Here is a 26,725-nt window from a genome sequence, read left to right on the forward strand (position 1 = left end):
CCCTTTAAAAGGACGCGACCACTAAGGCCAAGTCGGGGGAGGGAGAGACCCTTATTGTCCTCACTCGTCAAGTCATTAAACTCCGCAGTCCCAAACACCTGGAAGGCGGAGCGGGTGTCATAGCAGTTCACAGGGCGCACCTCGCTCCCTTCGAGTCATCCTCCCCTTCTTTCTTGGGGTGCCCAGGTCCCTGTCCCCTCCCCCTCTCTTCCAATGCAGCTGTCCGGGCGGGGGCGGGGAGCGGGGGCGGGGGTTGTTGTTGTGGCGCGGCAGCCCCGCCCCCTCCTCGTGGGCGGCCCTCCCCGGCCTCTGCGGGCCGCTCCCCGCCCCCAGCTCCATCTGTTTTCCTCGGCGGGAGGATGATTATATTGTGCGGGACTGGGGGCCGCCGCAGCCGCAGCCGCGGGATGGGGCGAACGCGCCGACCCCGTCGGCAGCCGCAGCCGCCTCAGTGACTCGGCCGGTCGCCGCCCCCCGCGCAGGCCGCCCGCCCTCAGCTCATGCGCTCGCCGAGCGGCGGCAGCAGCGGGAGAGGCCGCCCCCGCCCGAGGAGCTGAGCGCCGAGCGCCGCGCCGGCGGGAGTCCGAGCGGGCGGGCAGCGTGGGGCGGCCGGGCGCGCTCCGAGCCCGGGGTCGCCGCCAGCGCCGCTCCGGGGAGATGTGCCCGGAGGAGGGCGGCGCGGCCGGGCTGGGCGAGCTCCGCTCCTGGTGGGAAGTCCCGGCCATCGCGCACTTCTGCTCGCTCTTCCGCACCGCGTTCCGCCTGCCCGACTTCGAGATCGAGGTGAGCACCGCGCGCGGGCGGGCGGGCGGCACACCGCGCCCTCCCCCGGCCCTCGGGGCGGCCGCAGCGCCGCGCAGGAGGGAGCGGGGCCCGGGACGTGGGCCGGCGGTCCGCGGCGGAGCGGGGCGCGGAGGGGACACGAGGCGCGCAGGCCGGCGGGCGTCCGGCTCGGGACGTTGTCTCGGGGGCCGCCGTGCCCACCCGCGCGTTCTGGGTGAGGCGCGGCTGCGGCGAAGGGGTGGGCTCCGCCGCGGGGCGAGGGGCCGCGCCGGCTCTGCCTGGCCGTCCGGCGGGGGCTGAGCGTGGGGAGGGCGCGCGCCTCCCCGCAGGGGCCGTGGAGGCGGCTGGCCAGCTGCTCCGGGCGGGTCCGGGGTCGGGGACGGGGACCGTGCGGGCGGATTAGCTGGGGCCGGCGGGGGATGGCCGGCGCCCGGGCGGAGGGTCCGCGGGGCCGGGCTCGGCGGCGCGCGTGGGGTCGCGCTCTGCGGACGGCGGAGGCCCGCGGGGCCGGGGCGCGCTGGGCTAACTTCGGCCGCGGCCGCGGCCGCGGGGCCTGGGCCGGGCGCTCAACCCGTGCTCGGCGGCAGGAAAGTTTGGGACTCCGTTATTCTGCGGCGGCGCCGTCCCGCCCGGAACCTGCCGCTTTCTGTATGCGGGACCTCGGGAGTCTGAGCCGATCGCGCCACCATTATCCCCCCCCGGGCGAGCGGGGAGCAAAGGGATGGCTCCTCTGGCCAGGCCGAAGGTGCTTTCAAAGCCCGGGCTTTGTGATGGCCCGACTAAAATCGGGGTCCTGGTGGCAGGGATGGCGGCGGGCGTGCGAGGAGCCGAATGCACACGACGGCCCGGACGAGCCGCGCCAGCATCCTGCTCTCTTATTTGTGTTTTTGGAAGGGGTGTGAAATACTGGTTGGCCGGCAGGTTGAATTGCTTGCTCTCCTAGGGCAGTATGTGTGGTGACTTACCACCTTTTGCCTTTGGACGAAGGTGACTGGAAACTGTGGGTCGGTGTTTCTTTTCAGCTCTGCCGAGAGTTCGCCGAAGGAGTCATCAAAATAAGAATCCCTGTTTGGAGGAGCGAATCGTTGTCGTGGCCTCCCCACCCCCACCGATCTTACTTTCTGCCATTTTCGGATTGATTTTAATTCGTTTACTGCTAAGATTTTTGCCTCACCTGTATTTTTAGATTCGGTAGTGTTTGCGGAAATATCATTTGCTTCTCATATGAATCAAGTGTGGGAACTTGCTCTTGTTGCAGAGTTAATGAAATCGGGAAAATAAAAAGATCAAAAGGGGTAGGGTGGGAGGATGAAGAGGAATGTAGGCTGGTAAACTGGGACTACTCACTGGCTTTTGGCGATTCTTAGTTCCTTAAGTTGATTGAAACAACGTGATTAAATCGTAGGCTTCTGCTTCTCTTGTTAGGAAGATGAGCAGTTTAGGTAACACCACAGCATTTGTTTTCAAAGTTTGAACGTGACTGTAACAAGCGTGTTTTTCAGTAAAAATTTTAGTGGGACAGCTGTTTATACTGACTGAAGAATAGAAACAGGGCCACAGAAATTAAAGATTTGGGAATGCTAAAAGTCAAGAGATGTTCAGCAATTATTCTGATATTCATGTGTTTTCTTTTAGATGGTATAAAATCGTGAGTAGTTTAATTATATCCTGCTGCTCAAAATGGTGGCTGTTGTGGGAGGTGTTGCTTGTGACAATGCCATCTTGGGTGCTGGTAAACTTGCTCCTAGCCCATTTTCTTCCTTGCAAGATAATGAAGTTGAGGTGATGCTGAATTACAAGTTTAGAGTTTACGGACCCATTCTAAAAATACTGTGGAGAAACATCTTTCAAAATCTCTATAGTCCCATTTTGTTGATGGAAAAATAGAGGTAACTCATTTGCGGTAAGTTGTTAACAGATATCTAGAGTAATCTATAAATAACTTGTCTCAATAAACTTGTGGTTTCTAAGTATTAGGTTGTTTAATTCCTAAAGGAAATGTAAGCTGATCAGAGAGGTCAAATTTGTATGATAGAAATGAAAAGTCATTGTTACAGGTGAATAATCAGGGCTGTTTGAGATGACTGTCTTCTCTTTTGATTGGAGTATTTTTTGGAAATGACACTTGTTCAAGTGTGTGCTATTTTTGAAATACAGGCAACATGAATGAATATTGGGGATCCATTTTGATAGCTATGCATACCTGTTTTCATTTGGAGATATTCAGTAGATGGATAACAAATGATAGTGATTTTTTATTTCTGCACTTCTTATGTAACCCTTCTTACATAAAGGGTGTTTTGATATGGTTAATGTAAAGTTTAACTTAAAGTTTTCAGTAGTTATCAGAAATTAAAATTTTTAAATTAATTTTTTTTAGGCTTCCAGCAAATTTAACTCAGTGACTGCAGAACTCACTGAAAATATTATCAGTTTTGATTTTCTAAGTATAAATAAATAAGTTTATTTTTATTTTGCTTGGAAGATTTTTTAATCTAATAGTTTATTGTCCTGACAGTTTGAGAAACACTTCCTTAGTTAGAGTTTATGATACCGTGGAAGATCTTCTGAAAAAATAAAACAGATGTAATACTGAGTTACACTTGTTAGTCCAGCTAGAAAGGCCCTGCAATCTTAATTTACTGCAACTTTACAAGATAGAAATGATGAATAATACCAAGTGTTAGAAGTTGGATATCAGCTTTTTTAGGAAACCAGTTTTCAGCTGTGGGAAAGATTGCCTTTTTACCATTGACCACGAGGCTGAACCCATGGGTTTATAGAAAATTTAGGAAGCAGAGTCCTCAAGGACTTGGCTTTTATTTATCTAAAATGAAGCAGAGCTTTGTCTCTTAGATAGGTACAGGGCTGGATGAATCACGCTGCAATTCTGCAAGAGGTCAAGACCTCCCACTTAGAGAAGTGGTCCCCAAAGCATGGATATTTTTATTTTTGCATGTAAAAAAAAAAAACTTGTTACTCTGTTAATCAACCTTGAATGTACAGGATTTCTTGAGAAGAGTCCATATAATTGATTCTGGTTTTTAGGGTGTGTTTAAGGAATTGTATGTTGCTGCCTCCCCACATAGGGGTTCTGTAATCATCAGACCAAAAACTTATGTATAGATAATGCTTTATGTTGTTCAGAATTTTTGGTTTAAAAAATAATACATCAACATTATATAAAACTTGAAAATTATAGCAAAATATAGGTAAGAGAATTAAACTCACCCGTAATCCCACCACTTAGAGATAAAAGCTGTTAACCTTGTGTCTCACCACTCAGGGATAAAAGCTATTAACTGTTAACATATTTAGAAATTCCCAAATACGCACACAGTGTATTTGTGTGTAGATTAGGGGTGTTTTTATTTTTTGGATGAGGAGGTTGAGGCACAGCTGGGCAACAGTAGATGAATGACACTGACTTCAGCAGTTGGTATTACTAAACGCTATGTGCTTAATCTCAGACTGGGAGATTACCAAGGAAGCTTGTAACTCAACTCCTTTGCCTCAGAAGATTATCTGTTAATATTTCAGAACTAATTCATTTAAATCAAGTGTATTATAATTGTTTAACATTCCAGTGGGTTAGGCTGGTTAAGTTTTGCCTTGATTTGAGAAATGAAGAGTGATGGATTGACCTCAAAGATTTGGTACTGATTTTTTTCTTTAGCCAAGTGCTGTTTACCATGAGTAGAGTGTCTTACTTGACCATAGTAAGGTAAGGGAGGATAGAATCATTTTCAGCAATCTGGTCTGGAGTTAATCGTGATGGGTATGGGGTTGGGGCGGAAAACCTATCACAAACATTTTGGGCAAATTTTCTCTAAAGAAGAAAACGTGATGCCTCTAGGTGGCTGTTCGCAAATGGTCATGTAGAATTATTTGAATGGTTTGTATAGTAGCAGAATGATAAAAATAAACTGATCGTCCTGCCTTCCTTTTTCCCTGACCTTCCTGTCTTTGAATACTGAATTCTCTGCCTTCCTTGTATCTCCTTGGTTGTGGTTGTATGGGGTTCAAGTCCCTCACCTAATCAGCATGGTGATCTGGGGGCAGTATCTTTAATGCAGATTCCTGAATTCTACCCTTGGTGTTTCTTTGGATCCAACCCCTTAATCAAGAGCACCAAGGCATGAATCATTAAGTGTGAAGATAAGTAATAAAAATTGCTGAGAGTTACTTAGTGTATCAGTCCTGTCATCGGATCCTAAGCCTGGGGCCTGTGGGTGAGCTATGGGAGGTTTTGTGTTGGTGTACGTATATGCACTTTGCTGGAGGAGAGGACCTATTGCTTTCATCAAATTCTGAAAGGTCCCCAACCATACAAAGGTTAAGAGGCCCTGAACTAAATGAAAGAATAGGTTGGCCCTGAATAGGAGAACCAGAAGCTGAGTTTCATGACACAAGACGCACTAGATTAGGCATTAGGAAATTTGAATTCTTATTCTAATTGTTTAAATTCTTATTCTAATTGTGTCCCTAACTAGCTTTATGACCTCAGACAGGTCAAAGTAGCCTAGTGATAAATGACACTTGGTACATTTTCCAAATGTTATCTCATTTTATCCTTAGCCATCCTTAACCATCCCCATGAGGTAGTTGTTGTCCTCATTTTTGGAAGGCTGAGTTGCTTGCACGCAGACCCTCACCTGGATCTCAGGTTCTTTGATACCAAATTCTTTGCTACTGTTACTACATCACACTATTCTACTTGTTTTCATTATCTGTAAAATGAAGGGCTAGACTTATAAGTAATAGCTGAGATTCCACAGTGCAAATCTATTTTTGTTTTTGTTTTTGCGAGGAACATCAGCCCTGAGCTAACATCTATTGCCAATCCTCCTTTTTTCCCCCAAAGCCCCAGTAGATAGTTGTATGTCATAGCTGCACATCCTTCTAGTTGCTGTATGTGGGACGTGGCCTCAGCATGGCCGGAGAAGCGATGCATCGGTGCGCGCCCGGGATCCGAACCCCGGGCCGCCAGTAGCGGAGTGCGCACGCTTAACTGCTAAGCCAAGGGGCTGGCCCGCAAATCTGTTTTTAATAACGTGGAGTACAGAAGATCCTTTTAAGACTTAGGCTGGGGCCGGCCTACTGGGGCTTTGGGGGAAAAAAGGAGGATTGGCAATAGATGTTAGCTCAGAGCCGGTCTTCCTCAGCAAAAAGAGGAGGATTAGCATGGATGTTAGCTCAGGGCTGATCTTCCTCGCAAAAACAAAAACAAAAACGAAAAAACTTAGGCTGAACTCATAGAGAGGACGAGTCCATGATTTCATTTGTTTCTTCCAGCACGTGTTGATTGAGCGTCTACTGTGTGCTAGGCGCAGGGTACTAGGTGCTGGAGGCACTGATGTGAACATAACACAAAAATGCCTGCCCTTTTTTTAGTGGAAGGACAGTAAACAAATTGTGGTAAGTATAGTGTGTCAGAAGGTGACAAGAAGTAAAGTGGGATAGAGGCCCAGGGAGGGCCAAGTTGAGGGGAGTGGGGTGTTGCCATTTAAAAATAGGGTCATTAGATATGGCTGAGAAGATGGCATTTGAGCAGGACTGAAGGAGATAGGAGATTTAAAAATTAGTAGTTTGTCACATTAGTCTTTGTAATGTAAGATACCAGATGATAAATGTCTTCTAAAGATTGAGGATCTGCTCCTTCTTGGAGGAGGAAAGCCCAGGAACAGGATGTGAATTATGGAGGGGCAGATCTTTATGCAGTTTGAAATCCTAAAAGGGGAGCATGTTCTGTCAGTGTGTGACTCTCCGAGTGAATACTGGATCCCTTTCTGTTTATACCAACATCTCGAAAGGGAAAGCTGCTGCTGCCTTTTTTTTTTTCTTTTTGTGTGCGGTGTGAAGCTTCAAAGGGGTAGTTAGGAGCTTCTACCCTTGTAGAAAGGGCCATACCCTCTCCTCTTTGAAGGAAAACCTATGTTAGCATCTGGCTGGCCTTACAACGGAAGTTCAGTTCGGTCTTGCTTAATTTTCTGGAACACAGTTAGGATAGCCTAAAATACAACTTGGCAGCATTCAGTACAGCCTACCATCTGCCCTTCGATTAGGAGGGGCTCAGCGCTGGATTCCTGCGGTGTGAGAGGGGTAAGAATGTGGAGCACGGCAGAGTGCTGGAAAACTGCAAGTGCAGAGGGTAGTTCAGGTAGAAATTCAGTGTGGACAGGACTGCACAGTTCCTAACCATGTGGTCTTTGATCTAGTTGATGTGGTTGAGCATATTTTCAAAAGGGATCAGCAGAGAGAGTCCGAAGCCTGGATTCTGGGCCCACCTCTGTCATTAACTTGAGTTGTGATCTTAAATCACTTTTGGTTTCAGATGCCCTATCTATAAAATGGGAATCTTAGATGATTCCTAGGTTTTTCCTGGGTCTGAAGTTCTATGATTCTAGGAATGTTTCTCAGCACGCATTAGCAGTATTAACTGATTCAGAAAATCACCAACCTCACTGGTTAGGATGAAGGTTATGAGCTGTGTTAGGATCTGTGTCTTACAAATTAATTTTGTACCAAATGGAAGCTGCAAATCCATACTTGATGTGTTTGTGGATTGTATTATTTAATTAGTCTTTCTGTGGAAATCTTGTCTGCAAATACACTGCTTTAAAGGTAGCTTTCATGGCTTGAAGATCGACATTTTCACTATCTCCGAGGTCCTCAAACTGTGCTAAGATTTTGACAAAATGAGGAATTCTGAAGGATAAAGGTCTTGAATTATGTTGTTTTCCCTTCACTTTTGTTTCTTCACTTATATTTCATGTCATTTATACATGGAACTTTGAATGTGATCCAGCTATAGCTTCTGGCTTGCCTTTCATTTGATACTGCAGCCTTTTCAGATAGCTGTGTTGTCCTCCCCCGTGTTTTCATATTTCAGTGGATGCTGTTCCTTGGATGGTTTTATTGTATCTTTTTTTTGTTTTTTTTTTTTTTGGTGAGGAAGATTAGCCCCAAGCTAACATCTGTTGCCAATCCTCCTCTTTTTTGCTGAGAAAGATTGGCCCCGGGCTAACGTCCATGCCCATCTTCCTCTACTTTATATGGGACGCCGCCACAGCATGGCTTGACAAGCTGAGTGTCGGTCAGCACCCGGGATCCAAACCTGCGAACCCCGGGCCGCCAAAGCAGGGTGCGTGAACTTAACCACTATGCCACTGGGCTGGCCCCTATTGTATCTTCTTTACATTAGCCTCTAACAAATATTAATCAGTTTATACTGGAAAACTTGGGAAAGTCTTCTTTTCAGTAGTTCTTACGATTGAGAAAGGAATTGTTGGATGATAATATTGAGCTCAGGATTCTGTGGGTTTCTTTAATGCTCAGGGTTTCTCAGCCTCAGCACTATTGATATTTTGGGCCAAATAAGTCTTTGTCATGAGAAGCTATCATGCATTTTAGGATGTTTAGCAGCATCCCTGGCCTCTACCCTCTAAGTGCCAGTAGCACCCATGGTCATGACAAATAAAAATGTCTCTAGACATTGCTACATATCTCCTGGGGGGGTAGACACCACGTTAGGGTATAAGTAGGGAAGACCTAAGTGTTGTTGATCATGGTATGGAAGGTACACTGTTCAGTAGTCACTCTTATCCATGGGGAGTACGTCCCAAGACCCCTAGTGGATGCCTGAATCGCAGATAGTACTAAACCCTGTATATGCGATGTTTTTCCCTGTACATACACACCTATGATAAAGTTTAATTTATAAATTAGGCACGGTAAGAGGTTAACAACAATAACTTCTCTTTGGCATATCCGAATTGCCAGCATCACTATCTCACTTTGGGCTCTTTATTAAATAAGGGTGACTTGAACACAAGCACTACTACCAAGACAGTCAATCTGATAACCGAGAGGGCTAGTATGTGACTAACGGGTAGGTAGTGTATACAGTGTGGATACACTGGACAAAGGGATGATTCAGTTCTGGGCAGGACTGAGCGGGATGGTGTGAGATTTCATGAAGCTACTCAGAACATCTTGCAATTTAAAACTTATGAATTGTTTATTTCTGGAATTTTCCATTTAATATTTTTGGTCTGCGTGTCACTGAAACCATGGAAAGTGAAACTGCAGATATGGAGGGAGTACTGTATATCAGGTAGATGAGTTTTTCCTTCTGATAGTGACTTTTTTCCATAAAATGCAAACTTTTAATATTTTTGTTTATAGAAATTGAAGGAAGTTCAAGTTGCTCCCAAATGTGAGTGTCATTAGCAATTGCACATGTCGGAAACCTGGGAAACAGATGTTTTGTTAATTTTTTGTCTTTCCTGGGAGTCATTTAAGGGAAGAAGAGTGGTTTGGGGGCAGTTCAGAGGGAGATGTGAAGTTGATTGAGTCTGATAAAGAAAGGCCTCCCTCAGGCAGGGTCTGGCTGCCCTGTGTACTGTTGTGGAAGGAGGGGTGTTGTGCCGAATGCAGCCTCAGGCTGGCTTCCGTGGCTGCCAATGCCTGTCAGGGCACAGGCTCTTCTCCACAAATCTCTTGAGCATTGTGCAGTGGTGGACTGTGGAGGGGGGGTTAGTCATGACCAGGTCAAAAGTTCAGTGAGACCTAAGTTGAAGGGGTGTGTGTGGGTGTGTCTGCGAGCACGTGTGCGTGCATATTTGGGACATTTATGTATATATGTATATAAGTTATATATATATATATATATATCAAGTTATATAAAGCTTATTAGTCCATCAGAATTTTCAATTTAGAACACACCAACCACAGAACCTTTCTTGAGGTTGCTCTGAATATTTTTAATGATCTCTCCCATTGGATTTTCCTCTTATGCAAGCATGGCAAATATTTTGTTAGTTCAAATAGATTTTATTTTGGTTTGGAGAAAAAATTGTTTTGTGATGGTGACTTAAGCAGTAATACTGCAGTGTGGAGGGCTTTGAGCTTCTTGGAGGAAAGATGCTGTAGAACTTGAAGGGGATGTTATAATTGTGGCTTCTGAAGGTCTTTCACTGCAGGTGTCTATCTGCAAGTCCATCTTTGCTGTCTTGGGGTATTTGGTCCCCACAGGAGCCCAGTGCCTTATTTTTTGTTCTTGATCTCTTTTGACTGGGAACCAAGGCCTGATGACCACCTTTTTCCCCTCTCCTACTCCATTGTTGTGCTAGTCTTCTGATGTCCTAGGGTTTGTTTTGGGCTGTGGTGGCGGAGGCGTAGAATTTCTGGCCTGCATCAAAGTATTAAATCCCGGAATTTTTAAATACGTTGGTGTGAAGTCAGTCACTCTGCAGCCAAAAGCAGTTTTCTCCTCTCTATGAGGACAAATGACCCCTCAGAATAATTCTCTTACGTGCTCTGTTTTGCACTTATTGTCCACACACCCATATAAAATGTAATATGGTTTATGTAAAAATATATGGAAGATAGTGTTTCTCCTGTTTAAGGTCCCTGGCCTCAGGTGACCTTTATGATAGCTGTTTGGCTGGCTTAAGTGATGTCATGTTCTTGTAAGTTTCACACTGTTATGGCCAGCTCTTAGCTTTGATTCTACAGCCCGGACTCTTGAGGAGCGATGTTAGGTCTGCTTTCTAGACCTAGGTGGGTTTGCTGGAGTAACTGCCCGACTGGGCAATATGTCACGGAGGCACGTGACCACCTGGATTAAATATGTGAATGGTTGTCACAGCAGACTTGGTACACCCTTCTGTGCCCCTCCCACCACCCAGAACCTCCAAAAGTAAGTGAAAGTGGAGGAAGTGATAGGGTCACAATTAAACTAACCACTGCATGTTTTCACTGTTGAAACTTTACCTCCAATTAATAATTCCTGAGAATGGAATAACTTCTTACAATTGAGAATGCTGTTCAGCAATCTGGTTGACTGCGAGAGTGTTTTTTCCCTGGCCGGTTCCTTTTAATGAACACCCCCCTTTCCTGAGTGTTCATTGTTTCAGCAACAATGGTAGTAAGAACAGTTGATTTGCCTGACAGAAAATGTGTTAAATTAACAGATCTACTTCTTTAGCAAATCTTCTCTCTCCCCATTCCCATTGTGCCTCTTCTGTCTCCCTCAAAGGTTGTTTGCAGATTCTTTTAGGTGTGGGAGTCAGTTTTTATAATCAGTGTCCTGGAGTTCTTTGTTCAGGGGACAGTGTTATATGGGGGAAAAGTGATTTAAAGAAAAATTTTAGGGCTGGCCCTGTGGTGTAGTGGTTAAGTTTGGGGCGCTCCACTTCGGTGAGCTGGGTTTGCAGGTTCGGATCCCGGGCGTGGACCTTCACCACTTGTCAGCCATGCTGAGGCGGTGACCCAGATATGACGTAGAGGCAGATTGGCACAGTTGTTAGCTCAGGGCAAAGCTTCCTCACCAAAAAAAAAAAAAGAAAGAAAAAAATTTTCACCTGTTGCCTTAATTAAGGGATTCAATTTTGGATTTTTTCCTGCTCTTAAACTGATTTGGGCTAGTATCCTACACAAACTTACTAATTTTTTTCTCACATTGTTTCTGAAAGACTTTTCTCCCCCATTTTCTATTGTGTTGTTAAAGCAGACCCCCAGCCCTCCTTACAGGATGTTGGGGATTGGGAGTGGAGTGTTCTAATTGATGTTGAGGATTCCTGTGTCTTCATAAGACTAGATTTTCGTCACTCTCAATGATGGAGCCCATCTTCACTACCAGTAACTGTACTTGGATTTTTGTAATATGCAGCTCTTTAAAGTAATTGTGGAATTAAAAGGAAAATCTCAAATCCCAGTCAGTCTCCCTTCTGTCTGTTGTTGTTAACATTATTAATACTAAGATTGTAGAGGTTTGTGACAAGGTTGTTTTCACCTGCTGCCTTGGGGAATTAGAGTATGTTAAAAAAAAAAAAAAAAAAGAGGGTGGATGGGTGGCAATGATAATGTAAGACTGATGTTGTGTGCCAAGCAAGTGATAGAGAACATGATGGCTGTAGGAGCTCAGAGGCAGGCAGTGATCACGGATAAAGTGCTTCCTGGAGAGGGCAGGACTTGGAGGCTTGTATTGAGTAAGTCAGTACAGCTAGCTGGATCAGAGAGTTCTGTTCTTACAGAGGACTAATAAAAAATGAGGGTGAGAGGTAGTAGGTGGGACATTGCACCAAGCTTTGAATGCCAGGCAGTGTTAATCATTTTTGTTCACGCATTGAAGTTTCAGATAAGAATGACAACAAAATTTTAGACTAAGAATGTCCTGTGTACTAAATGTTTTAGATTAAATTTTGTATTGGTAGCTGGGATAGAACAGAGCGGAGGAAGAAAGCCTAGTTTAACTCCACTGGAGTGGAGTGGGTCTGAGATGCTGAAGGTATTGGTCACAGGAGGGGACACTCGTCACTGGCATTAATGAAGAATAGGTAGGACTAGATGACTGACAATGTTGGGGTGCATAAAGAAGGCCGTGTCAGTTAAGGATGTTTTTTGGCTGCAAGTAACGGAATGCTGTACTAACAGTGACTTAAAAACCGCTATGCACTACCCTGTGGAAGGTGGTTCCTGGCAAGTATGGCAGCTGAGGGAAGGATGTCCTTAAGCACTCAGGCAGTGGCACTGCTGGGGGTCGTAGGGTTGATTCCGCAGCTCCGAGGGCCGAGGGCCGTGTTGCTGAGTGATGCAGATAAGTACAGGGAAATTACAATTGAAAACAGCCATTGAGTTGGTGGTTTGAAGAGGTCAAAGATGACTTCAGAGAAGGCTGTTTGAAAGAGGAAGAGGGAGAAGCTAAAACTGCATTCTCCTGGAATGAGAGAGGAAAAGAGCTCTCTAGGAAGCTTACGAGAATGGTGGAAAAGAACGAACTTTTTTTAAAGAAACTTTTTTGCGAATAATTTATAAATATTATAAAAAGAAATCTCAGTTCCTACCTGGTTAACATTTAGTGTTCTGAAGAGGTCATTGTAGGACATCCTCCTCTTTTTTTCCAGAAAAACCAGCCCGTTTCCAAATTCCACTCCATGTTTATACTAGCAATCCTCTTGTTTCTTCTGTCCCTCTCTGATTGTGTGTGTGTGTGTGGGGGGGGTGGTGGTAGTTACCCGCTTCAAGATTGTCAGTTGCTCAGTGTAAAATGAAGATGAAAATCTAGACACTCAAATGTACCCTTTTTTATTTTTTTTGTGAGGAAGACTGGCTCTGAGCTAACATCCTTGCCCATCTTCCTCCACTTTACGTGGGACGCCGCCACAGCATGGCCTGAGAAGTGGTGCATCAGTGTGCGCCTGGGATCAGAACTGGCGAACCCTGGGCTGCCACAGCGGAGCGCACGCACTTAACCACTACGCCACGGGGCTGGCCCCAAATGTACCCTTTTTATCATTAGAATTTTAGGTTTACTCAACTGTTGATTGTTTGGAATACTTCAGTTTTTTTAGTTTCTCTCTGTTAAGTATTTAATGATCTGTACTGCTTAATGGGACTCTGATCCTTTTGTAATGGGAATTTATGTACAAATAAGATAGTCAGGTCTTTTTTTTTTTTTTTTTTTTTTTAATGTTTTGTTTATTGCAGTAACATTGGTTTATAACATTGTAAAAATTTCAAGTGTACATCATTGTACTTCTATTTCTGCATAGATTACATCATGTTCACCACCAAAATACTAATTACAACCCATCACCACACACATGTACCCAATTATCCCCTTCACCAGTCAGGTCTTAATGTTATGTGTTCTAATACAGGTTCCCCATGCCTGGGGAAGTTACAGCTCAACAGAAAGACGATTTTCATTTGTTCGTTTGTTTGTCTTATCTCCCCAACCGCTCTCCAAAAAAATTTCAGAGGTTATCTTTCAGCTCTGCCTGCCCCTTACCCCTTCTCCCTCCTTCTGGGTCAAGTAAATCTATATTCTGGCTAGTACATCTTGCAAGAAAAGATGAAATGGGCCAATTGAATTCCCGTTCTCGGGAGTGTAATCTAGGAAATATGAGGATTATTGAGTTAGTGTGGAAAAGAAGCTAAAAGGTGACAGTGAGAAGCCCGTTGCAAGCCAGACTCTTGCATGCAAGGGAGCAGAAACAGAGACCCAGCCGTGAGAGGAGTTCGTAGGAGGGTGCAGCTCCAGGCCTTGGTTTGGTGTATGTCCTGCCGGAGTATTCTGAGGGCGTCCGCGTTCCTTGCCCCTCAAAGAGCCTAATGCTTCCTGCCTTGCTCTGTGTGCATGTGTTAAATATTTTTATAAACGTAGGATCATACTTTTTTTTTTTTTTTTAATTTTATTTATTTTTTCCCCCCAAAGCCCCAGTAGATAGTTGTATGTCATAGCTGCACATCCTTCTAGTTGCTGTATGTGGGACGCGGCCTCAGCATGGCCAGAGAAGCGGTGCATCGGTGCGCACCCGGGATCCGAACCGGGGCTGCCAGCAGCGGAGTGCACGCACTTAACCGCTAAGCCACAGGGCCGGCCCCGTAGGATCATACTTTTACATACTCTTCTGAATCCTGTTTTATTTAGTTATACATAATAGAATACGTAATACAATAATATTACATGACACAGAATTCCCTTTTTATCACATGATGACTTTTGATAGCTGCAGAGTGTTCATTCTCTGATTTATTTAACCATTCCTCTGTGGGGCAGTAAGGTTATTTTTAGTTCTTTAGTATCGTAACAGTTATGAACAGAAAGATTTTTTCCCCCCAAGATAGGATTAGTGTTTTGTGTGTGTGTGTGTGTGTGTGTGTGTGAGGAAGATCAGCCCTGAGCTAACATCCATGCTAATCCTCCTCTTTTTGCTGAGAAAGACCGGCTCTGAGCTAACATCTGTTGCCAGTCCTCCTCCTTTTTTTTCTTTTTTTCTTCCCCAAAGCCCCAGTAGATAGTTGTATGTCATAGTTGCACATCCTTCTAGTTGCTGTATGTGGGACGCGGCCTTAGCATGGCCAGAGAAACAGTACGTTGGTGCGCGCCCGGGATCCGAACCGGGCCGCCAGTAGCGGAGTGGGCGAACTTAACTGCTAAGCCACGGGGCCAGCCCAGGATTAGTGTTTTTAATCGTTAGGCTTCTGTGACTTTCTGTATTGGAAATTTTAACTTCTGGTTTTTCTTCATAGTCATATTTTATTTTTTATTTCATGATAAAAGCTAACATGAATTTGGTGCCCACGATGGTGCTTGAGGTACTACTTCAAGTGTTTCTCATGTGTCAACTGTGATCTGTTTTTTTTAATTGAAATATAATTAACATAACATTATATTAGTTTCAGATGTGCAACATAATGATTTGATATTTGTGTTTATTGTCGTGTGATCACCATAGTAAGCCTAGTTAACATCCATCACTACAGTAGTTACAATTTTTTTTTTCTTGTGATGAGAACTTTTAAGATCTACTTTCTTAGCAACATGCAAAACAGTATTATGAACTGTAGTCACCAGGCTGTGCATTACATCCCAGGACTTATTTATTTTATAACTGGAAGTTTGTGCTTTTTGACCACTCTCATCCTTTTCCTGCCCCCTCCCTGTCTCTGGTAACCACAAATCTGACCTGTTCTATAAGTTTGTTTTTTTTAGATTCCACATATAAGTGAGGTTATATGGTATTTGTCTGTCTCTGTCTGACTTATTTCACTTAGCATAATGCCCTCAGGGTCCATCCATTGTTGTTGCAAATGGCAGAATTTCCTTCTTTTTTAATGGCTGAATAATATTGCTCTCTGTGTATGTGTGTATCACATTTTCTTTGTCCATTTATCTGTCAGTGGACACTTAGGTTGCTTCCATGTCTTGGCTGTTGTAAATAATGCGGCAGTGACATGGGGGTGCAGATATCTTTTTCAAGTTAATGGATTAAAGGCCCCTTTAATCCAGAGCAGTTTTTCAGTCTTTGTCTTTCATGACCTTGACCCTTGGGAAGAGTATATTTTATTGACTGTCCCTCAGTTTGGGTTTGTTGGATGTACCCTTATGATTAGATTCAGGTCCTCTGTTTTTGGCAGGAGTGCTAAAGAAGTGGTGTTGTGAAATAATTTTTTAAAGCTTCAGATCTCATTTTTTCTTTTTACTTTGAAAAATTTAAAACATACAGTGAAGTTCAAAGACAAGTATAAGTAAATGCCTGCATACCCTTTACTTTAGATTCACCAGTTAACATTTTACAACAGTAGCTTTATGTGTTTTTTTTGCTGAACCATTAGAAAGTAATTTGGCAGTGTGATGATAATTTACTCCCAAAATACTTTGGCATGCGCTTCCTAAGAATAGGGACCTTCTCCCACATGACCACACTAGCACGCTCACACTTAGGAAAATTGACAATAATTCTATAATAACATCTAGTTAACAGTCCATATTCAAACATCTTCCCTTGTCCCCACAATGACTTGCATGGATGTTGTCCCACACCTCTATCCTGGTTCACACATTGTGTTTGCTTGTTAGGGGAATAGTTTTTAAGCAGGTGGAAGGCAACTCATTTATTCTAGTAATAGGGAAAAATTGGTAAAATGATGTCAGTTTCAAGCTGCAGGTATATTAAGTGAAATAATAAGAAAAAAAGAGAGTTTATTGGAATAACACTGGCTCCAGTCTGTACTCAAGATCTCTGAACCTCAGCTTCTTCATTGGCAAGTTCATTGCTTATCCCATAGGGTTGTGATGAAATTGGAATGAGCTAAGACATATGAGGGCCTGGCACAAATAGATTTCAACAACTGGTAATTATTATTGTTAAATTTTTTCTCATTTTGGATTTTGAATTATGATAATAAGGTTATTATAACTGAGAACCATTTTGAAAGAAAGGAATTAATAAAGATAGAAGTTTGTGTGATCTCCTGTATTTACTTATTTTGAAATCAAAGTATAATGCAATAAAAGTTTTTTGAATATCAGTATATTGTGCTTATGTGGATTAAAGTGATTGCTGAGGATACTTTTCTAATAGCTTTATTGAGATATTGATATACCATTTAAAGTGTATAATTTAGTGGTTTTTAGTATATTCACAAATAGGTACAACCATCACCACAGTCAATTTTAGAACATTTTCATTACCTCAAAAAGAACCCCCTTACCCTTTTGCTGTCACTGCTTCTATCTCCTCCCTCCCCCCAGCCATAAGCAACCACTAAAATCTATTTTCTGTTTCTATAGATAACCTTTTTCTGAGTTTTTCATAATGAATGGAATCTCGTAGTATGTGATCTTCTGTCACTGGCTTTTTTCACTTAGCATAATTTTTTCAAGGCTCATCCATGTTGTGGCAAGTATCAGTACTTTATTCCTTTTTATAGCTGAAATAGTAATATTCCGTTGTATGGATATATACTATATTTTATTTACCTGTTGATGAACATTTAGGTTATTTTTACCTTTTGGCCATTATGGTTCTTTTGCATTTCTTCTGTTTCTCGTCCCGTGTGTTTCAGACTACCAATTTAGTTTGGTAGTTCTGTATGGGGGTTCTTTTAGTTTTCTCTTTCTTTATCATGTGTGATTCTGTTCTGATTATTTGGTTAGTGGTTACCATGAGGTTTGTATAAAAAATCTCGTGGATGTGATAGTCCATTTTTTGATGGCCTTTTATTCCCTTAGACTAAGTCCATTTGATCCCTTTCCTCTTTCCCTTCTACGTTATTGTTGTCACATCTTATTCCTTCTTGTGTTGTGAGTTCGTGTTAAACATGATGAGGTTATATTTATGCTTGGTGCTTACCTTCCCTTGATCTTTGGTTTTATAATTAAGTGTTTGCTAATCTGTTTTGATAGAGGACTGCAATTTTTCTGGTTTTGTCGACCTATTTTCCTTCTTGTTCAAAACTTTGAGTCCCCTTTCTCTTTTTTTCTCAGGGATGAGGGCCTTCTTGAGCACTTCTTGTAGTGGGGGTCTTGTGGCAATGAACTCCCTTAACTTTTGTTTATCTGGGATAGTTATTATTTCTCCATCATATCTGAAGGATATTTTTGCTGGATAGAGAGTGTTCTTGGCTGAAAGTTTTTGTCCTTCAGAATTTTGAATCTATCATTCCACTCTCTCCTAGCCTGTAAAGTTTCTGTCAAGAAATCGGCTGAGAGTCTGATAGGAAATGCTTTGTATGTTATTTTTTTTGTCTAGCTGCCCTTAATATTTTTTCTTTGTTGTTGACTTTTGCCAGCTTTACTACTATATGCCTTGGAGAGGGTCTTTTTGTGTTGATACATTTAGGAGATCTGTTTATTTCATTTCACTGGTATTTCCAGCTCCTTCCCAGGTTTGGGAAGTTCTCAGATATTATTTCTTTGAAGAAGTTCTCTGCTCCTTTTTCCCTCTCTTCTCCCTCTGGAATACCTATAATCCTTATGTTGGATTTCCTAATTGAGTGGGATATTTCTTGGAGAGTTTCTTCATTTCTTTTTAGTCTTAGTTCTCTTTCGTCCTCCATGTGGAGCATTTCTGCATTGTTGTCCTCAGTATTGCTAATTCTTTCCTCCATATTGTAACTCTGATGCTTAAGGCTTCCAAATTTGTGTTTATCTCCTCTATTGTGTTTTTCATCTCTACGATTTCTGATTATTTTTTTTAATAGTTTCAATCTCTTTTGTGAAGAAACTGCTGATTTCATTGAATTGTCTGTGTTTTCTTGTATTTCATTAAGCTTTTTTATGATGGCTATTTTGAATTCTCTGTCCTTAAGGTTATACATTTCTGTGCTTTCCGGGTTGACTTCTGGGTGTTTGTCATTTTCCTTTTGTTCTAGAGATTTAATATATTTTTGCATGTTGCCTATTGGTGTTGGCTTACTTTTTCTCATAGTGAAAATATATGGTTGCAATTTCCTTTTGCTGCCGCTGGGTGGGGATCAAGGGCTGTGTATTCTGGCCCGCCTCAATCCACGAGCACTCTTGTCAGCCCCTGGCTGATCTGAAGCATGTCTGAGTGGAGGCTGCTGTGGGGGGAGTGTGGGAACAGCTGGAGCTGGAGCATGGGAACAGCTGAGACTGGAGCGCAGCTAGGCTGAAGCACCTGGGGCTCTGGTGCCCGTGGGTTGAAGCAGCTGCAGCTGAAGTGCTGCTGGGCCAGAGAAGCATGAGCTAGAGCACCGCTGGGCCAAAGAAGCTGGAACTGGAGTGCGCTGGGTGGAAGAAGCTGGAACCAGAGTGTGCTGGGCCGACGAAGCTGGAACTGGAGTGGGCTGGGCCAAAGAAGCTGGAACTGGAGTGCGGTGGGCCGAAGTTGCTGATGCCAAGTCAGCTGGAGCCTGAGCATAGGCCAGGCTGAAGCAGCTGGAGTCAGAGGGCAGGGGGGCAGTCAAGCTGACGGAGCTGGGGCCGTGGCTTGGTCCAGCTGGAGCAGCTGGGGCTGTGGTGTGGTGGGGCCTGAGCTGCCTCTGCCTCTGGTGCGGGGGTGCAGGCTCGCCCTGCTGCTGTTTGGGCCGGGCGCCTGGGGCCTGCTGCCTGTGGGAGCGGGGCGTGGTTATGCTGCCCCCGCTGGTGGGGCCCGGGCACCTAGGGGCCACTGCCTCTGGGGACGGGGCTCAGCTGAAGTGCCGCTGTGCTGAAGCACTAGTTGGGTGGGCCGGGTGGGGGAGGGGCACTTTCTCCTCCCCGATCTCAGAGGTTTCTCACCTTGCTGTTGCTCTCTGCTCTTCTGAGGGGCTAGCTTGTTGAAACTACCCAGGCAACAGTTCCTCTCCCTCCGTAGGGGCATTCCCTTGGGCTGTGAGGGGTCTTGGCGAGTGCTGTTTTTCAGGTGGGGAGCCGCCCCTCCCCCTCCTCTGAGAGCTGCGTGGTCTCAGTCTCTGGGTCGCAGTCCTTGGGAAAGGAAGGGAGCTCCTCTTACCTCCTTCTACTTACTCTGGGGATTCCAGCACCTCAGTCCTCGGGTGCATGGCTGCCTGGGTGCCTCAGACGTCCCCTGTGTTGTGTGAATAGCTTCTGTTGGAATATGAATGTCCTTTTTGTTGTGTCTTAGAGGGAGAGAGTTCAATGGGGGAAGAAGCTCACTCTGCCGTGGTGCTCCTTTTTGTCCATTATGAATAATGCTGCTTTGAACATTGGTGTATAGGTTTTTCTCTGGTCATATGTTTTCAGTTATTTTGGGTATATACTCAGGAGTGGAATTGCTGAGTCATATGGTAACTATATTTGGTCATTTGAGAAACTGCCTGTTTACCAAAGAGGCTGTACCATTTTATATTTCCACCAGCGCATCGGGGTTCCAGTTTCTCCACATCCTTGCTGGCACTTGTTATCTGACTCTTTGAATCTAGCCATCTAGTTAGTGTGAAGTAGTATCTCAGTGTGGTCTTATTTGCATTTCCCTCATGACTAATGATGTTGAGCATCTTTTCATTTGCTTATTGGCCATTTGTATATCTTTCTTGGAGAAATATCTATTCAGATCCTTTGCCCATTTTAAAATTGGGTTGTCTTTATTATTGAGTTAATAAAAGTTCTTTATATATCCTAGATATAAGTCCCTTATCAGATATATGATTTCCAAATATTTTCTCTTTCTGTGGCTCATCTTTTCACTTTTTTGATGGTGTCCTTTGAAGAGCAAAAGTTTTAAATTGATCTATTTTTCCTTTTGTTGCTCATGATGCTTTTGGTGTCACATCTAAGAATCCTTTGCCAAATCCATGAAGATTTGCCCCTATGCTTTCTTTTAAGAGTTTTATAGTATAGTTTTATAGTATTTAGGTCTTTGATCCATTTTGCATTAATTTTTATATAGGGTGTGAGGTAAGGTCCAATTTCATTCTTTTTTCACATGGCTGTCCAGTTGTCCCAGCACCATTTGTTGAAAAGACAACATTGGGGCCGGCCCCGTGGCTTAGCGGTTAAGTGCTCGCGCTCCGCTGCTGGCGGCCGGGGTTTGGATCCCCGGTGCGCACAGACGCACCGCTTCTCCAGCCATGCTGAAGCCACGTCCCACATACAGCAACTAGAAGGATGTGCAGCTATGACAGACAACTATCTACTGGGGCTTTGGGGGAAAAATAAATAAATAAAATCTTTAAAAAAAAAAAAAAAAAGAAAGAAAAGACAACATTGAATGTTGTTGAAAACAATTGGTGAGAAGAACATTGTGGAAAAGACAACGTTGAATATTCCGCATTGAATGGTCTTGGCACCCTTGTTGACCATGTCAAAAATCAGTTGACCATGGATATATGGGTTTATTTCTAGACTATGAATTCTGTTGACTGATCTGTATGTTTATCCTGTGCCAGTACTGCACTGTCTTCATTAATGATGCTTTGTAATGAAATTTGAAATCTGGAAGTGTGAGTCCTCCTTTGTTGTTTTTCAGGATTGTTTTGGCTATGCTGTACCAAGTGCCTTTACAATCAGTTTGTCAATTTCTACAGAGATACTGGCTGGGAGTCTGATAGGGATTATATTGAATCTGTAGATCAGTTTGGGAGGTAGTACCATTTTGACAATGTTAAGTCTTCTAATCCATGAACATGGGATGTTTTCCCATTTATTTAGATCTTTTAAAATTTCTTTGACCAATGTTTTGTAATGTTCTAAGTTTTGTGCTGCTTTTGTTAAATTTATTCTGAAATATTTTACACTTTTTGATGCTAGTGTGAATGGAATTGTTTTCTTTGATTTTTCAGATTGTTCGTTGACAAACTTTTTTTTTTAAAGTCAATTTCATTGAACTATGATTTAAATACAATAAAGTGCACCCTTTTTAAATGCATAGTTTGAGTGTTGACAAATGCATGCACTCTGGTAGCTACCACCATTTCAGTTAAGATACAGAACATTTTTCTGCACACTCCGCTTCGGTGGCCGGGATTTGGTTCCCAGGCATGGAACCACACCACTCATCTGTCAGTAGCCATGCTGTGGTGGCAGCTCACGTTGAAGAACTAGAAGGACTTAGAACTAGAATATACAACTATGTACTGGGGCTTAGGGGAGAAGAAAAAAAAAGATATAGAACATTTTTACCTCCAGATTTTTCCATATGTCTCTTGGCAATTGACTCCCACCCCCAACTCTAGTCTCAGGCAATCACTGATCTGCTTTCTGTCACTATAGATTAGTTTGCCTTTTCTAGAATTGCATATAGTCTTACAGTTTGTGTTCTTTTGTATCTGGCTTCTTTCCAGTCAGCGTAATGATTTAAAGATGTGGCCATATTGTTGTATCAGTGGTTAATTTTTTAAATTGCTGAATAGTATTCCATTGTATGGCTATACCACAGTTTATCCATTTTCCTATTGATTTGGCAATTATGAATAAAAGTGCTGAGTATATTCACAAACAAGTCTGTGTGGACATTTGTTTTCAATTCTCTTGAGTAAATACTTGGCAGTGGAATTGCTGGGTCCTATGTAATTGTATGTTTAAGTTTATAAGAAACAAAATTGTTTTTCCAAAACAAATTGCCTTTTTAATTATTTTAATTGATGTATAATTTATATATATTAAAACCCTCCCCCCACCACCTTTAGTGTACATTTCTGTGACTCTTCACAGTAGTATAACCACTATCACAATCAAGGTATAGTACAGCTTCATCACCCAAGAAATTGTCCTGGCACCCCTTTGTAATTAGCCCTTTCCTCCAGCCCTTGGCAATCACTTGTTTCCATATCCTTGTTATTTTGGCTTTGTCATGTAAATGGAATCATACAATATGTCGCCTTTGAGTCTGGCATCTTTTACTTGGCATGATATATTTGAGATTCATCCATGTTGTTGTATGTATAAGCACTTCATTCCTTTTTATTGCCAAATAATCTGTTGTTGGGATGAACCCCAACAATATTATTTGTTTATCCATTCACCAGTGGAAGAACGTTTGAGTTAGAAATTTCTAGTTTTGGCGATCGTGAAAGTTGCTTAAGCATTCACATACAGATGTTTGTGTGAGTGCCTAGGAATAGGATTGTTGAATCATATGGTAAATGTGTGTTTACTTTGGAAAACAGTTTTGTGGTTTCTGGTATTCCCACCAGCAGTGTGTGTGTGTTTCAGTTCCTCTGCATCCAGTGTTTGTTACTGTCATTGTCGTCTTTGTTTTTTTTTTTTTTAGCTATCTTAACAGGTTTGTACTTATATCTCATTGTGGTTTGAATTTACATTTACCTAATGACTAATTATACTGAACGTCTTTTCTTACGCTTATTTGCCATCCATATAGTTTGGTGAAGTATGTTTCAAAATCTTTTGCCCATTTTTAAAATTGAGTTGTTTTCTTGAGTTTTAGAGTTCTTCATGTATTCTCAATGTAAGTTCTTTATCAGATCTGCACTTAGCAAATATTTTCTCCTAGTCTGTGGCTTGTCTTTTCATGACATTGTCTCTTGAAGAGCAAAAATGTTTAAATTTGAGAAGTCCAGTTTATCCAGTTTTTCTTTTTTGGATCATGTGTTTGGCATCGTATTTAAGAAATCTTTGTCTAACCTAAGATCGCAAAGGTTTCTTCTAGAAGTTTTATAGTTAGTTGCTTTTTACATGTTTTTGTTGATAGTGTGTAAGGAGTCTTTTTATACCACCTCTAAGAAGTAGGTGGTATTGCTCTATTTGCATGGAACTGTTTTGTCTGGGGCAGTTTAGTGGGCTAACCCTTAGATGCAAAGTTCTGACTTTTTTCCAGTTCAATTCTGGAGCATAGAGAATCATTCTACATTGGAAAAGACAAATCTTCCATTTTAGGTTGGTGAAAGGGGATTTTCCTCTGAAGTTGGTTGCAGTGGTGCGGCAGAAGCATTAGTTTTGCATCCGTTTGCTCTGGGATCCCAAATGGAATTTGATGAAGAAAATAAAGGGTAGATTACATGTTGAGTTGGTACAGGATAATTTAGAAAGCAAACACAATCAGTTTTTTGTTTGCTTATTATACATTTGATTCCTAGTGTACTTAATGGCTTACCTTGTAGATTAATGGGGTAAAAAGTTATGAATGCACACTTATATGCAAATTAGTACAAGTAAAACTGGGGCAATCTGAATAACACTAGTGGGTGGTATCAATGTCAATATCCTGCTTGTAGTAATATAGTTTTGCAAAATATTACTGTTGGGGGAACTAAGCAAAGTGTACAGATGTCTCTCTGTATTATTTCTTAGAAGTACATATGAATCTACAATTAATGAAAATTTCAATTAAGAATGTAGGATGGGATTCATAAACTCAGAAGATTTCAGAGCTGGAAGGTACTTTGGTGGTCATTCCTCAACTGAGTGATGCAGACCACAAAATTTGGACTAAATAACTTGCTTAGGATTACTTGGCTAGTTAATGGCAGAACTAGGTGAAAGGACTGATTCTACTGACTGTCCAGGTTGTTTATGCTTTGCCTTCTTGCAAGCATGGGAATAGTAATACGTAACCAGGATATAAAAGAGCAGCAGAAACTTGAAGCAGACAAGCTTCAAGGATCCCAAATGGAATTTGGGATCCTACAAGGGATTCCTACAAGGAAGCAGAAGCCTTGTAGTCTTGGAGAGCTTTAGGTATGGAGAGAGGACTTCTCCGGCCTCACCACACCTTGCCTGTACTTGGTATATAATTGTGGTTTTTCCCAATTTATAGAGTGAACACTTCATCTAAAGCTGTTTAGATTAGAATGTGCCTGAATTATATCAAAAAGTCTGTTCAGTGGAGAAAAGGAACTAATAAATCAGTTATTTTGATGTTGCATCGACAAATCTTTCAGTTATATGAATTTTTTACTTAGTTTTTATTTTGAAAGATTTCAAACCTACAAAAAATTTGAAAGACTGGTACAGTGAATACCCACATACTCTTCATTTAGATTCAACAGTTAACGTTTTACCACATTTTGTTTATCTTTTCTTTCTTTGTATGTGTATGTGTGTATGTGCATGTGTTTATACACACTTGTATGTAAACACAAATGTTCATTTTTGTCATGCACATATTATGACATTTCACTCTTCAGTATTTCAGCATACATTCCCTAAGAATATAAAAAAAAGAATATTCTTCTGTACAACCACAATACCATTAATACTTCTAAGGAAAATTAAAAAGTTTCATAATATTGTCTAATAAGAGTTTTATAATGTTATCTAATATTCAGCCCCTCCCCAATCACAAAAATATCTTTCATCATTGTTATTGGTTGATTGGTTTTTGGTCAAGGATCTGTTCAAGGTTTCATGCTGTGCACTTGGATATTTCTAAATTTCTTTTCACCTAGTATAGTACCCTTCACTTTTTGCTTTTTATAACACTTTGAAGAGTCTGGGCCAGTTGTCTATATTATAGAATATTCCGTGTTTGGTATTTTCCTACTGTTTCAGGATTAGATTCAAGTTACCATTTTTGGTAAGACTACTTCATAGGTGTTGTTGGTTTTGATTAATTGGTATTAGTAGGTTTCTATTCTTAATCAAGTTACCCCTGAGAGGATGGCTTTGTGCCAGAAATTGGGGCAAAAAGACATGGTCACTGCCCGCAAAATTTAAGAGATAGAAGAAAAAATTATAGAGATGGATATTCAAACAGACTATTGTAGTACAATTGTAGTACGATAAGATGTTTGTTTTAATGGAAATGTGCAAACTGCTGTGGAAGAAATAGCTAACCCTGTCTAGGGGAATTGGGGAAGGTTTCACAGCTTGAACAGGGCCTGGAAGGCTGGTTACGAATCAGCAGGTGGATGGGTAGAGACAGAAAGGGTCACTTGGTGGAGGTAACAGCCTATGTGGAAACATGGAAGAGAGAGAATGTGCCAGAGAGAGTAGGGAATATCAGCTTTGCAGGAGCATGTTTGCAAGGTTGATGGGAGTGGGAAGAGCTGAGGCTATGTCGATAGTGAGGTTAGGGTTAGAAAGACCATTTGATTAATTTAGATTTTGTCCTGAAGGTTTTCAGACTTCTTTTAAAGCTGTGAATCACTTTGTTAAAAGGAAATCTTATACAGAAACTCAATATATAAAATAGATAAAAGTAGGGCCCCAGTCCAGTGGCGCAAGCGGTTAAGTGCACACACTCTGCTGCGGCGGTCTGGGGTTCGCCGGTTCGGATCCAGGGCGTGCACCGATGCACTGCTTGGCAAGCCATGCTGTGGCAGTGTCCCACATAAAGTAGAGGAAAATGGGCACGGATGTTAGCCCAGGGCCAGTCTTCCTCAGCAAAAAGAGGAGGATTGGCAGATGTTAGCACTGATCTTCCTCACACACACACAAAAAATAGATAAAAGTGAAGCCCTGTTAGAAAATTGCTGTAGGTGATGAGCTGTTCAAGTTTGAGCAAGGGAGAGTGATGTGATTTAGTGTTTAGAACAGGCCTAATATATAATCTGTGTGCAATAAATATTTGTTGATTGAGTGGATAAATTATCTTTGCAGAGTGGAAAGTTCACATCACTGTTGGTGTAGAATGAGCAAACTGGAACCAGGAAGACAAGTTACAAGGCTACTGCAGTAGCCTAGATGAGAGATGACAGGACCTGAGCTAGAGAAAGAATAACAGAGATTGAGTGAGAGGCTGGATGTGAGAAGAGGAAACACAGTTAACTGCACATGGTTGGACAATGGCTTATAAGAGAGGAAGAGTCTAGCACAGTGGTACCATCCACAGGGCCATATCATCCCCAAGGAGTGTTCTGGGAATTTGTGGAGGCATTTTTAGTCACAGATTGGAAGACAATCCTGGCATTTAGTGGATGGGGGCAGGCATCCTAGATGTTATACAGTGCAAGGATATTCCCAACAATGAAGAATTCACCTCCATCCTAAGAACTTTCATGTAGGTGGAAAAAAAAAATTGTATTTGAATGTAACTCTAAACTGCCATTTTACATATAAACACAAAGTAATTTTTGCAGTGTTTTAACATACTAAAATTATTAGGAATGTGACTGTTGTGTGAGTCAAGGGGAGATTATACTGTTTTGTTTGGAATAATACTAAGAGTTTTTCACTATTTTGGAAAATCCTATATCATACCATCTTATTCATGACTGGTCATATTTGAATTGTTTATACGACAACACTGTGTCAGTCTGCATTTGTACCTTTTAGGTTCTGTGTTTA

General features: G+C 42.3%; 1 protein-coding gene across 8 annotated transcripts in view; it reads left to right on the forward strand.

Moving 5' to 3' along the window:
- Positions 1-336: 336 nt before the first annotated feature.
- Positions 337-26,725, forward strand: part of CECR2 (CECR2 histone acetyl-lysine reader) — a 163,021-nt gene continuing 136,632 nt past the window's right edge. For 3 of the 8 annotated variants that reach the window (XM_087442986.1, XM_087442988.1, XM_087442989.1), the window contains exon 1: positions 340-783. In XM_087442986.1, coding sequence (XP_087299112.1) covers positions 658-783 — 126 coding nt within the window. In that variant the 5' untranslated portion in view covers positions 340-657. Of the gene's footprint in view, positions 784-26,725 lie in introns of all 8 variants that reach the window. The other 5 variants (XM_087442985.1, XM_087442984.1, XM_087442987.1 and 2 more) reach the window with 5 other exon arrangements.

The sequence above is a fragment of the Ceratotherium simum genome, chromosome 17 (genome assembly GCF_057802395.1).
Source record: "Ceratotherium simum simum isolate JZ-2026a chromosome 17, ASM5780239v1, whole genome shotgun sequence".
In the NCBI taxonomy this organism is placed as follows: Eukaryota; Metazoa; Chordata; class Mammalia; order Perissodactyla; family Rhinocerotidae; genus Ceratotherium; species Ceratotherium simum.